This window comes from Lucilia sericata, unplaced genomic scaffold (assembly GCF_015586225.1).
Source record: "Lucilia sericata isolate MDLA Ls3-8-SP2 unplaced genomic scaffold, ASM1558622v1 Contig000448F_arrow, whole genome shotgun sequence".
NCBI classification, from domain to species: domain Eukaryota; kingdom Metazoa; phylum Arthropoda; class Insecta; order Diptera; family Calliphoridae; genus Lucilia; species Lucilia sericata.
Window position 1 is genome coordinate 17,129 of NW_023994463.1, and position 14,743 is coordinate 31,871.

Genomic DNA, 14,743 nt, shown 5'->3' on the forward strand with positions numbered 1-14,743 from the left:
ACGGACAGACATGGCTAGTTCTTCTTAGAATTCAATAAGGACCCAGAATATACATACTTTTGTGGATCTGTAACTAATGTTACAAACAAACAAACAAACAAACAAACAAACAAACAAACAAACAAAAACAAACAAACAAACAACAACAAACAAACAAACAAACAAACAAACAAACAAACAAACAAACAAAACAAACAAACAAACAAACAAACAAACAAACAACAAACAAACAAACAAACAAACAAACAAACAAACAAACAAACAAACAAACAAACAAACAAACAAAACACAAAAAACAAACAAACAAACAAACAAACAACAAACAAACAAACAAACAACAAAAAACAAACAAACAACAAAACAAACAAACAAACAAACAAACAAACAAACAACAAACAACAAACAACAACAAAAAACAAACAAACAAACAAACAAACAAACAACAAACAAACAAACAAACAAACAAAACAAACAAACAAACAAACAAACAAACAAACAAACAAACAACAAACAAACAAACAAACAAACAAACAAACAAACAAACAACAAACAAAAACAAACAAACAAACAAACCAACAAACAACAACAACAAACAAACAACAAACAAACAAACAAACAAACAAACAAACAACAAAACAACAAACAACAAACAAACAAACAAACAAACAAACAAACAAACAAACAAACAACCACAAACAAACAAACAAACAAAACAAACAAACAAACAAACAAACAAACAAACAAACAAACAAACAAACAAACAAACAAACAAACAAACAAACAAAACAACAAACAACAAACAAACGAACAAACCAACAAACAAACAAACAAACAACAAACTAAACTAACTAACTAACTAACTAACTAACTAACTAACTAACTAACTAACTAACTAACTAACTAACTAACTACCTAACTAACTACCTAACTAACTAACTAACTAAGTAATTAACTAATTAACTAACTAACTAACTAACTAATAAAATAAAGCTTTCGATATTTTTTTAAAAAGCTTTCAAAATTTTCTACTGTATAGTAAGCTTGATAGAATCTCTATTTATTGCAAGTTTATTCAGTTAAATTTTTAATTTTTTAAAAAGCTTTCGAAAAACTTCCATAGAAATAATTCCTTGATTACCAACGAAGGGCATTAAACTCTAAATAATCTACAATTAATCTTAGACCTTTTTAATTATTAAATTAATAACAGTACATATGTAAATACATACAAAAATTACTAAAACAAATGTTTCTCCTTAAATAATTTATTTTCAGGACTTTATTCCACGCCTCAGTGGAATGGGCTTGTGTGTGGTAAATTTAATGGATGACATGCATGAATACGTGAGAGGACTATTTTTACTCATGTAAGTAACAAAATACAATTACCAAAACAATAAACTTTTTCCTACTTATTCTTACGAAAGTTATTTTATTTTGTTTATTAAGTTGCTTTATTGTATTACAAACAACTTTTTAAAAATTATGTTCATTTTTAACATTTCTTTACAAAATATTTCCAGGTATTGTGCTCCCACCGTACTCTTGGCCTATTTATACATAAGAACCTCACAAGAATTGCGACCACCGGAAGAGCCATTGGCCGTTATGCTGTACGAACATCGCGTTGACATTAGAATGAGGCAACGGTGAGTAATTTTCTATTATTTTAAAGTGGTATAATGGAAAACAAAATCTAGTTAGAATGACAATAGATCACAAACAATGCAGAAAAAAATTTAACAAATATCTATAATAGAAGACAAGCGAAAAAATTAAATAAATGTAACAAAGAGCGAATGAACAAAAACATTTTTAACAAAATAAAAAAATTGCCTTTTCTTCAAAAGCATTCGCTATTGTCAGTTGACAACATTAAAGATGAGGGCGAAAAAAAAAAAACAATAAACAGGAAGAAAAGAAAAATTGTGTAAAAGAAACTAGTTAAATAAAATTAAAAGTCATGGAGATAATTTTCAGGCGGAAACGAAAAGAAACAAACATCTGTCATTGTTTTACGGCATTTTTTTATGGTTATTATTCGCAGTAATGTTTATTTTAATGAAATTTGTCAGGATTTTATTTACTGCTAGAAAGCTTTATTGCTGCAGACACTCGACTTATTATACAAAATTTTATATATATGTATACAGGAAGCTTTGAATATAAACTCTTTTTATTGAAAGCTTCAGAGAAATTCTATAATTAATGAGAGCTTTCTAGATTTTCTCTATTTTTAGTTGTCAAAATTTAATAAATTCGAATTGGATGGAAAACTTTTCAGACATGAATATTTTAAAAATGGCGGTTTATTTCTAGGAAATATATAAAAGGCTTTTAAAATCGGTTATATTTATATAAAGCCTTTAATAAATTTTATATTTAAATTTTTAAAAAACTTTCAATACATTTCAATATTTGTTAAGAAGCTTTAGAAAAGTTCTCTAATTCCAAAAAGATTTCATAAAGTAAACTACTTATATAAAACTTTTTATAAAAAGCTTTTGAGAAAATATATTTTTTCGAAAAGCTTTTAAAAATACTTCTCACTTAGGAAGCTTTAGAGAAATTTTACATTTATAGAAGCTTTAGATACATTTTATATTTATAGAAAGCTTTTGTCAATTTTAAGTTGTTTTAGAAAGGTTTTGATAAATTCCCCATTTATAAAAGCTTGTGAAGCTTTTGTAACATTTTCCATTCCTAAAAAACTTTGTGTAAATAATGTTATAACAAAAAGCTTTAAACAATGATTTATTTATTGAAAGCTTATACATACTTCTCTATTATTGAAAAGCTTTAAAAAATCGTTTCACAAAATTTTATTTTATTCGAAAAAATTTTGAAAAATTTTCTTTTCACAGGAAGCTTTTAAGAAGTTTTGTATTTTTAAAAAGCCTTCGGTAAACTATCTAGTTTATGTTCATGATGTTCTAAATAACTTAATAAAAGCTTTCTATTTTTAGAATTATTTTGATCAATTATCTGTTTATAGAAAGCTTTCAATGAATTTTTATTTCTAGAAAATATTCATTATTGTTAAATAAAAGTTTTAGTTCTTTTTTTTCCAAAAAGATTTCATAGAAAGCTTTTGTCAACATTAAGTTGTTTAAGAAAGATTTTGATAAATATAAACTATATTTTTAAAAAGCTCTTGGTACATTTACCATTCCTAAAAAGCTTCTTATATATATAAATTTATTACCAAAAAGCTTTAACAAATTATCTATTTATTGAAAGCTTACAGAAACTTCTCTATTATTAAAAAGCTTTTCATAAATTTTTTATATTTACTGAAAGCTTTCATAAAATTTTCTATTTGTAGAAGTATTTGAATAAATTATCTGTTTTTAGAAAGTTTTCTATGAGTTTTTTATTTTTAGAAAATGTTCATGTAAATCATTATTATTATTATTGGTAGAAAACCAATTCTTTAATAACAACGTTTATTTTTTTATGGAAAGCTTTCGAGAAGTTAAGGATAATTTTCATAACTTATTTAAAATTAATTTTAAACTTTTTTTTATTTATGGAACATTAAGTGTAGTGTACTTTTCTAAGAACTACAAAGAAATTTCTAGTTCAATGACCGTTTAATAACTTTAACTGCCAGCTAACAAACAAATGTTGTCATAACAAAATATTCCTCCATTTCCTCCTTTTTAAAACTTTCTTTAAATCATAAATATTTATAAAAATTTTTCTTTACTTAATTCTTAATAGAAAACAAATGTTCACTAATGATGGTTAAGTACTTTAAGTATTTCTATTGTATTTAAATAATTCAAACTTATGTTTAAGAACTTTTGGTAGTAAAAATAAATTTAATTTGTAAATCAATTAGTTATTATGCATAAATTATGTAAATAATTAACTAAATAAATAATGCATTTAATATTCAATATTTGCTTTATAATAAGTGTTAAATGCTAAAGATTTGCTGCTTAAATAATCTTATTGAATTTAAATTGTTTGAGTTTTATTAATGGAGATTTCTATATTAATGATATAAATGTGTTTAAGAAATCATTGATAAGGATTTAAACTTTTCATAATATCAATAGGACTTTGAGAATTCTAAAAATTCAAAATCTTGACATGTGCCCAGAAATTCTTGGTATTTTTGCCCTTAATACTTTTAAAATAAATTTTTCAAAATTCTTAGGAAAAATATTAATATATTTATTTTGTTAACAAAATTGAACTCTTTGTTTATTTATATAAAGATACAAAAAAGGACTGCAATTATAAAATATTGTTCAAAAAATGTTTAAAAAAAAAAATCAATTTATTTAGGTATTTATTTATTTTAACATAAAGCACACTTATAATAAAGAAAAAAGTCTATTTTCTAAGGCTTTTTAAACAAATTTTTCTACAGCCTACATTTAGGCTTATTATAAAAATAATATAACAATAATACCTTGTTTGTTATTTATCCAAATTTTATATGAAACTTTAAAGGTTAATTACAAATGCAAATTTTATATATGTATATTTTTAGGATTTCTCTTTTTTTTTCGAACAATGTAAAGCTTTTTATATAAGCTCATAACAATTGAGCTATAACATTGTGTCTTTTTTTAGCATACTTTTTAGGGATTTTGTTTACTAATTGGTATTTAAAATAAATTATATGTTTTTAATTACCACAAATTATAGGATTTGTCAAGTTAATTTTAAAATTTTGTGAATAAAGGTTACTCTTACCTAGATTATAAAATATTATAAAGCATATACAAAAGGGTTGGAAGTATGCATATATGAAAAGCATAAGTAGTCATAAAACAGTCATATTTAAACTGAGAAATAAATGCTTTATTTTTCTTCTTTTTTAATCATTATTAAAAAAACAAACATAGGATTTGTGAGATTTTTTTATTCAAAAAGTTTGAGATTTACTGAAACCTTTAACCTTTAAAAAGTTTGGAAAATTTATAAATGACTTTAAATATGACTGCAAGAAGAACTGTAGAAGAACATTGCGGCGTTGATCTGTAATATTTACATGAACAGTTTACATTTATAAAGGCTTATCAAGACTCCCATGTAAATTACATTAACCCGATCCTTTTAGTCAAGACATTACCCCATAGGCATGGGCTTCACTTTAAATGTATTCGAAATTGTCTTAATTCGTTTTTGAACACAAAAACCGAACAGTTCTTTTGGCGCGGAAATCAAGTACGGATTAAGTTTAAATCAAGTCATTTGGGGATTAATTCAATATAACATTCCTAAATCAATCTTATTTTTATCTCAAATGTAGATATACCTTTCAATCGATGGGTATTGATGTAATGAACACGAATAAAAAGTAATTTTTCGGAAAAAGGCCTCAGTTTCCTAGCAGCGATTAAAATTTTTCATCTCAGTATAATATATTCAAAAAATTCAAATTTTAAATCACTTAATAACTTTAGTTTTATGTCCTTCCATCTTAAATAATATTTTTAAAAACATATATACATAGCTTATCGCCCTTTCTAGGTCTTCAAACAATACTTAGCCTACTTTTAGGCACTTAAAATAAATTAAATTCAAAGCCTACTTTATGTTGTAGATATCTTTTTTAAAAAAGTGCTTTTAAAATCTACATTATTGTTTATTTCCTAAATAGAAACATCTGTTTTTTTAAGTGACTTTAATAATAAACAGTTTTAATGACTTTGAGGATTTAGCCACTACCAAAGAAGATGCCTTAAAACCTTATTGACAACTTAATTCAATTGGCTAAAGCATTCATAAACCAAAAACCAACCACAACAAACATTTTAACACAACTTTACACAAATTACCACAAAAACATTTTCCACATCTTTGTCAAACTAAACTAACTTAGTTTCCTATTTATTTTCAAAAATTTTTTTTAGCAACTCATCGGCCTCTTCGGTAGACCGTTCGTACAGTGGTGCCACCACCGCCACTATAGGCGGAACAGGAGGTGGTGGTGTGCTAAATAGTCACAGCACTTGTATGGCACCGTATTCCACCGGCACCGCAACAAGGTCATATGATTTGTATAGTGCTGAATGGGATGTTAATCGTGAGAAACGTAATCAACGTAATTTTGGCAGTATGGCTGCTGCCCAGGTTGTGTGTTTGTGTCCTTTAATGATTTTACGCTTCGCACGTCTCTCCATTGAGGAAACGTACGAGAATCAAAGACATTTTGATTTCACCTACTTGATGTTTGTATGGATTGCCTTTTTGCCCACGGTTATATTTCCCTGTATCTATGCATCACAAATATTACCAAGGTAAGTACTTAGTAATTATGAGTAGAGGGGTAAGTAAGCAACGGCAGCAGCATAAATTGTGCTAAATTAATTTTATATTTTGCACAATTTTCATAAATAAATTATATTAAATGGTAGTATGTACATATTTTGTAATTATTTAAATTGAAGGTGTCAGAGAAAAGAAAAGTTTTTCTGCAATGGAAAACATAAATTAATATCAACTAAGTTGTAGTTGCTAAAAAACACAATTTTTTTGGTTTGAGAAGAAATTTAATTAAAATTGAAAAAATAATGGAAATTGTAGACAGTTTGGGTATTGTTTTCAGAAATTAGATATAAGAAATTTCTAGTTTTTTTAAGTTTATGTGGAAAAAATATTTTGAAGCTATACTTCTAATTAAATTAAGAATTCATGAAATTGTCAGTAATAACGAACTAACGAACTAGCGAAGTAGCGAACTAGCGAACTAACTAACTAACTAACTACTAACTAACTAACTAACTAACTAACTAACTAACTAACTAACTAACTAACTAACTACTACTAACTAACTAACTAACTAACTACTAACTAACTAACTAACTAACTAACTAACTAACTAACTACTAACTAACTAACTAACTAACTAACTAACTAACTAACTAACTAACTAACTAACTAACTAACTAACTAACTAACTAACTACTAACTAACTAACTAACTAACTAACTAACTAACTAACTAACTAACTAACTAACTAACTAACTAACTAACTACTAACTAACTAACTAACTAACTAACTAACTAACTAACTAACTAACTAACTAACTAACTAACTAACTAACTACTAACTAACTAACTAACTAACTAACTAACTACTAACTAACTAACTAACTAACTAACTAACTAACTAACTAACTAACTAACTAACTAACTAACTAACTAACTAACTAACTAACTAACTAACTAACTAACTAACTAACTAACTAACTAACTAACTAACTAACTAACTAACTAACTAACTAACTAACTAACTAACTAACTAACTAACTAACTAACTAACTAACTACTAACTAACTAACTACTAACTAACTAACTAACTAACTAACTAACTAACTAACTAACTAACTAACTAACTAACTAACTAACTAACTAACTAACTAACTAACTAACTAACTAACTAACTAACTAACTAACTAACTAACTAACTAACTAACTAACTAACTAACTAACTAACTAACTAACTAACTAACTAACTAACTAACTAACTAACTAACTACTAACTAACTAACTAACTAACTAACTAACTAACTAACTAACTAACTAACTAACTAACTAACTAACTAACTAACTAACTAACTAACTAACTAACTAACTAACTAACTAACTAACTAACTAACTAACTAACTAACTAACTAACTAACTAACTAACTAACTAACTAACTAACTAACTAACTAACTAACTAACTAACTAACTAACTAACTAACTAACTAACTAACTAACTAACTAACTAACTAACTAACTAACTAACTAACTAACTAACTAACTACTAACTAACTAACTAACTAACTAACTAACTAACTAACTAACTACTAACTAACTCACTAACTAACTAATTAACTAACCTTCATCTTCGTAAGGGCATGTCATTCCGCTTCTCATTCGTACAATATAAGTTCCCGATCCTATAAAGTATACATATATAGTTTTATTCTGGATCCCTGCAGATATCGGAATCGATTAAGCCAAGTCCGTCTGTATGTTGAAATAAATTTTCTGAGGACCCCAGATATTTGGGATCTATATATTACATAATTCCATCTGGAATGCGTCCGAAAAGTTTCCTGTTTAAAATCAGATAAATAGGTCCATAAATAAAGGAGATATGACAACCTCTTAGTACTTTTTTGCATGCATACGCATGAAAACAACAGCAATGTTTGGATCGTGCTTGTTTGTGAGTACGTTGTCCGAATTTTTGCGAAAAACATCTGATAGCCATCCCAAAGGGAAACAGACACTATCAGACAGGGGGAGGGTAGTTCTTAGTTTCGCGCTCAAACCAGACCCGACTGAAATGGGTGACCCTGCCAGCAATAGCCAACTTATGCTGGCCATTCCCTCCAGTATGGCTCTACAAATCATTTCACTTAAGCATCTAAATCACGTCAAGTTCTCAGATGGGTAGTCAGCTTAGTGGGATGCGAGTGCGATATCTATTCAAATAAAAGTTTCGTAACTCAAAACAAAGGTTTTTAAATGTTTAGAATTTGCTTTTTTTCTATTCTATTTTTCCAGTTAATGAAATCCCTCATATTTATATCCTTGCATATTAATTTAGTCTAATTTATTAACTTAAAAAATATTTTTGTTGACTTGTGCTATCAACCTACCACATCTTTCATTCTCTTAATAACTACATATTAAAACTATTAAATCTTCATAATGGAACTCCTCCACAAAAAAGTTTGTAATCCCTTTTTCAAATATTTTCCCAAAGAAAGAATTTAACATAAGCCGATATTAATGTCTGCGACAAATTACAAAATTCCACATAAATCCCTTAGAATTACGAAAGAAAAAAACATTTAAAATGTAAAAAAAAAGACTTTTCATTGTTTTTAAAACTTTCTCAAATAAAAAGGATTCTCTAGATAAAATCTGTCATAAAGAAGTATTCATGTTTTATAATCCTGCAAGTCTATATATATTTCTCACTATCACGCGCTCAGAAATAAATAGACAAACTTTATTCCAAATAAATACTTAAAGAGAATTGTTCTTGGAATTATTTGTAATGAAGCAGTGATTAGGCTAGAAATATTTTTTTGGATACAAAAAAGGGAGTTAAGTAATTACTTATCACGAACGCTTACAAAGAGATAGTAAAGTAAGTAGTTCTGGAGATTTGGGAGGATAGAAGAAGTTCCCCTGGATATCACCATACTTTCCTTGCCGGCACTGATGCCCACTGATGAAGAGTTCACATTTGAAAAAATTAAATGCTTTATGTAAAATAATTTTCAAAACAATAATTTGATTACTTATTTTATAAGCAATTTATATATTTAATAATAAGTGAAATTAATTTCAAATAGGAAGCAGAACAGAAATCGATTTTCTATACCAAAGTGAAAACTTTAATGACACTGTTTTGATTTCTTTATAACACATCCTGCTGGCAGATTATTGTTGGATCACATTATGAATTGTTGTTTCTTTATGATTTTATTTCTTCTTACAAAGAGCCTTTAGCAAAATGTATTAAATTATTTATAAAACTTTTTCTTTTTTTACGCTTTTCTTTTACAACTCAATATCTACCACATGCTACTTCTGGTGTTACATCAACTGGATGATTAAAAAAAAAAACAACTACAACAACTATTCTGTATTCAAATCCTTGCTTGTGCTGCACAGAGAGGAACAAGAACGTCTACGAGGTTACTTTCGTTTATCATCAAAACGTTTGTCTAATAAATCCAATAAGAAACATACAAAAGGTGGCACTGATGGTCGAAGAGGCGGTAGTGGTGGTACGGGCGGTAGTGATGGTCATACTCCTAGTTCAAGGGAAGATTCCATAGAAAAAGATGAGAATACAAATACAACACAGGCAACATCCATCATCTTAAATGGTGAAGGTTATATGAGTGGCAGTGGTGGTGGAGGAGGAGGAGGTACTGATATGGTAGGAGGTGTTGGCAGTGATGCACTGGGATCTAGTGTTGCTAATAATAAACATGGAAAATATCAGCATCATTCTATGTGTAAAGATGGAGTAGGGGCTACTAGGGTACCACCACCCAGACATGGCAAAGATGGTGCTAAACTGTCCAAGCGTAATGATTCTTTAGCTAGTGTGACTAATGACAATGTACATGATGCTAAGAAATACAAACGTAAGAATAATTCTACTGGAGGTGTTGGCGGAGGACCAGGAGGTGGAGTTGGTGCAAATTCTCTGTCCTCACAACAACAAAGTGATGTACGCATTAATATAATTTCCGATGGTAAAACTAAATCCTCAACACAAAGACGCATGAATTCTGTGGATGCTGTTATTGGCCGGCCATCTTGTTTGGGAGGAGGTCAACGCAAATTAACTTTAGAATCGTTAGATAATCGTTCTTGCTCGAATTTAACCTCCTCCACGTATTGCAATGGCAACAGTAGTCTGCTGGATGATGGTGACGTTAGTAATTTTGGTGATGGTGAAGATTCCTCCATAGTAAGTGGCATGATTGTACAGGCCTCCAGCAATGGCAGCAGCACCGGTTTACCACCTTACTATGAAAAGAAACCCAATGGCATGAGTTTGTATTCCAGTGGAGGTTTGCGTGCTCGTGATATGTCTTTTGATGATTGCAGCTCATTTTCTCGCATGGATTCGTCCAGTACGTTGGCACGTGAAATGGAGATAATGGATTTATTAGAGCGTGAAAGATCCAGTCTGGATATGCAAGAGTTATTGCAAAGAGAAAAGAACAATGAGTCCATAAAGAGAAGGGAAGGAGAGCGTCGTAGATTACCGGATATAGATAAAATCTGTCAAAAATCTCCCAAACCTAAAATGGATCCCTATTCATATGAAATTTCTAACAATACTTCCATAACATCATTGTCGGCCAAAGTGCCCACCTCCACGGATCCCTTAAGAACAACTGATTCCTTTAGTTTATCTTCTCATATGAATGAAGATGATGCTTCCCTTAGTTTACCCTATGACAAGGAGCCTATACATTCCTCAAAGTCACCACAACGAAGTAATGTTGACGAGGAGGTGCCCTCCGATTTCTTTGATAGTTATACACCCGGTGATACCACCGCCATATTACCATCCTCAGCGCCTGCTGTAAGCAGTGCTGTGCAATATCAGTACTCACGACGTTTAAGTCGCAAAACCTCGGCCCATCACAATCCAGGCTCTAATAGCTCACATCATCATCACAACCATCGCATGTCCAAGCGTGACAGTTTCAATTCATTGAATAGCAATGATTTAATAGCTGGTGCTTTCGGTGAACTGGATCCCACACAACCCTTAACGAAAATGTCTGTGATTGAGAATCGAGTGGTGAGACGCAGTGGCAGTGGTCGTACTTCTTCGTTTTCTTCCTCGGCACGTAGCTCTATGAAATCCCGTGATTACGGTCATAGTTCAACGCATTCGGCTCATCCGGAATTGGATTTCAGGGAAAACTTTTTAGCCGATTTGTAAGGGAAGCACGGGTACACAATGTTCTAAATGGTTTATAAAGCTTAAGGGTGCTTAGCTAAATTAAGTTAATGAAAACTTTAGAGGAATTTTTTTTACATAAGAAAGTAAGTATTTAAGAAAATTTAAAATTGTTATAGTTAGTTAAGAGACGAAAATATATATATACATACACTTACATACATATAAATGATTTAAGTGAATTAAAGAGAAAATAACTTTTGTATATTAATTTTAGTTAGTAAGTTCGTAGAAGTTGAGTGAAGAAGTGCTTTAATGTGAGTTTGAAAAGTGGTGCAATTAATACAAAAGTTATTTTTATCTTGTTCCTGTAAGAATAATTTTTAAATTCTAAGCTATTACGCAAGTATGAATTAACAATTAATTTAAGGGAATATATAATTGTATCCTTGTTAATTGTTAATCAAACCTCGTATATACAAATATAAAGTTTACTCAATCTATAATTTTTATGTTCATTCTTTAACATATAAACGGGTTTTGTAAAAATGAATTTAAACAAAAAAATGTATGAGAAAAAAATCTATGAAAAACATAAAACAAACAGAAATTATGCAAATTGAGTGGCTTTGTTCGCAAACAAAAGTTCAATTTTAAACGCAACGAAAAGCTTCAATAAACAAAATGGAAACAAAAACAAAAAAATAAACTTAAAAAGCTTTAAACACACACACAAATAATCTTAAAAAATAGAATAGAATTGCAAGAAAACGAATAGAAAACAATGGAATAGTTATGAAATAAAAATAAAAGGAATCTGAATGATAAAAATTTCGGAAAGCTTGGGTCATCCTTAGGTTACTTGAGGGAAATGTTAAGTTGAAAGTTCTCTGCTAAAAACTCTACATTAGAACTTTACCTGAAGATCATGTTATAAAGCTTTATCTTGGTTCTCTTTGGCTAAATGATATTAAAGAGAGTGCAGTTTCGGTTTTTCTCAATACAAAGAAAGTTGTCGTTTGTTAAGAAAAATATATGTATCTTAAGATGACCTTGGCCCAAGATTATGACATTGCAAAAGCTAGAAAATATTTTTTTATAAAAACACAAATCCAAAACAAATATTGAAATAAATATATTTTTGTACTTTTGACTAAAATATAATAATAATATATAATTGTTAATAAATATCTAAAAGAAATAATCAAATTACTATAATTATTATAATATATAGAAAATTTATAAAATATACTATAACAAAATTTAAAAAATTTAATAAAATTGTATAGAAATTAGTTAAGTTTTCTCAAATTTTCTCATTGTTAAATTTAAGATTTGAATTTTTTTTTACAAAAATAAATTATTAATAAATGTTATTAAAATTAAATATAAATAATAATTATAGTTATGTATATTAAATTATAACAAGATATCAATCAGTAGGGAAGTATTTAGTTCCACTGTAAATGACAGAACAGCTGTATTAGGAATTCTATTTAAAATCGCAAAAAATATAATATAAAAATGGATTCCTGTTCAAAAAGAAATTGTAACATTTCAACTACAAGTAATTCGTAAGGACAACTGATTCCATTAGCTTATCTTTCCATATAAATGAGGGTAACTGGACTATAGACTAGTTTGGACTAGACTATAGACTAGACTTAGACCAGACTATAGACTAGACTATAGCAGACTAGACTATAGACCTAGACTATAAGACTAGACTATAGACTATAGACTATAGACTAGACTATAGACTAGACTATAGACCGAGACTATAGACTAGAGCCTATGAACCAGACCTATAGACTAGACTATAGAACCAGACGATAGACTAGACTATAGACTAGACTATAAGACGATCAACTATAGACTAGACTACTATTAGACTAGACTAATAGACTAGACTATAGACTAGACTATAGAACTAGACTAGAGACTAGACTATAGACTAGACTATAGACTAGACTATAGACTAGACTATAGACTAGACTAATAGACTAGACCTATAGACTAGACTAATAGACATAACTATAACTAGAAGACTATGACTAGACCCTAAAAAAATTTACGAAAAACTAACATAGACTAGAACTATAGACTAGAACCTATAGACTAGACTATAGACTAGACTATAGACTAGACTAGACTAGATACTAGACATAGCACTAGACTAGATAGACTATAGACTAGACTATAGACTAGACTATAGACTAGACTATAGACTAGACTATAGACTAGACTATAGACTAGACTATAGACTAGACTATCGACTAGACTATAGGACTAGACTATAGACTAGACTATAGCTAGACTATAGACTAGGACTATAGGACTAGACTATAGGACTAGACTATAGACTAGACTATAGTACAGACATAGACTAGACTAGTAGACTAGACTATAGACTAGGACTATAGACTAGACTATAGGACTAGACTTAAGACTAGGACTATAGACTAGGACTATAGACTAGACTATAGACTAGACTATAGAACTAGACTATAGACTAGACTATAGACTAGACTATAGACCTATACTATAGACTAGACTATAGACTAGACTATAGACTAGACTATAGGACTAGGACTATAGACTAGACTATAGACTAGACTATAGACTAGATATAGACTAGACTATAGCTAGACTATAGACTAGACTATAGACTAGACTATAGACTAGACTATAGACTAGACTATAGACTAGACTATAGACTAGACTATAGACTAGGACTATAGACTAGACTATGACTAGACTATAGGACTAGACTATAGAGACTAACTATAGACTATAGACTAGACTATAGACTAGACTATAGACTAGACTATAGACTAGACTATAGACTAGACTATAGACTAGACTATAGACTAGACTATAGACTAGACTATAGACTAGACTATAGACTAGACTATAGACTAGACTATAGACTAGACTATAGACTAGACTATAAACTAGACTATAAACTACTAGACTATGGACCAGACTATAGACTAGACTAGACTATAGACTAGACTAGACTATAGACTAGACTAGACTAGACTAGACTAGACTAGACTAGACTAGACTAGACTAGACTAGACTAGACTAGACTATAGACTAGACTATAGACTAGACTATAGACTAGACTATAGACTAGACTATAGACTAGACTATAGACTAGACTATAGACTAGACTATAGACTAGACTATAGACTAGACTATAGACTAGACTATAGACTAGACTATAGACTAGACTGTAGACTAGACTATAGACTAGACTATAGACTAGACTGTAGACTAGACTATAGAATAGACTAGACTATAGACTAGACTATAGACTAGACTATAGACTAGACTAT

General features: G+C 29.1%; 1 protein-coding gene across 1 annotated transcript; it reads left to right on the forward strand.

The window, feature by feature from the left end:
- Positions 1-1,275: 1,275 nt before the first annotated feature.
- On the forward strand, positions 1,276-13,064 carry LOC119604990 (the record flags this gene model as incomplete). The annotated part of the gene is made up of 4 exons (XM_037957927.1): positions 1,276-1,367; positions 1,524-1,649; positions 5,874-6,260; positions 9,644-13,064. Coding segments are annotated over 4 exons (2,406 nt in total), but the record flags the coding sequence as incomplete, so codon positions are not given.
- Between the last annotated feature and the right edge of the window lie 1,679 nt (positions 13,065-14,743).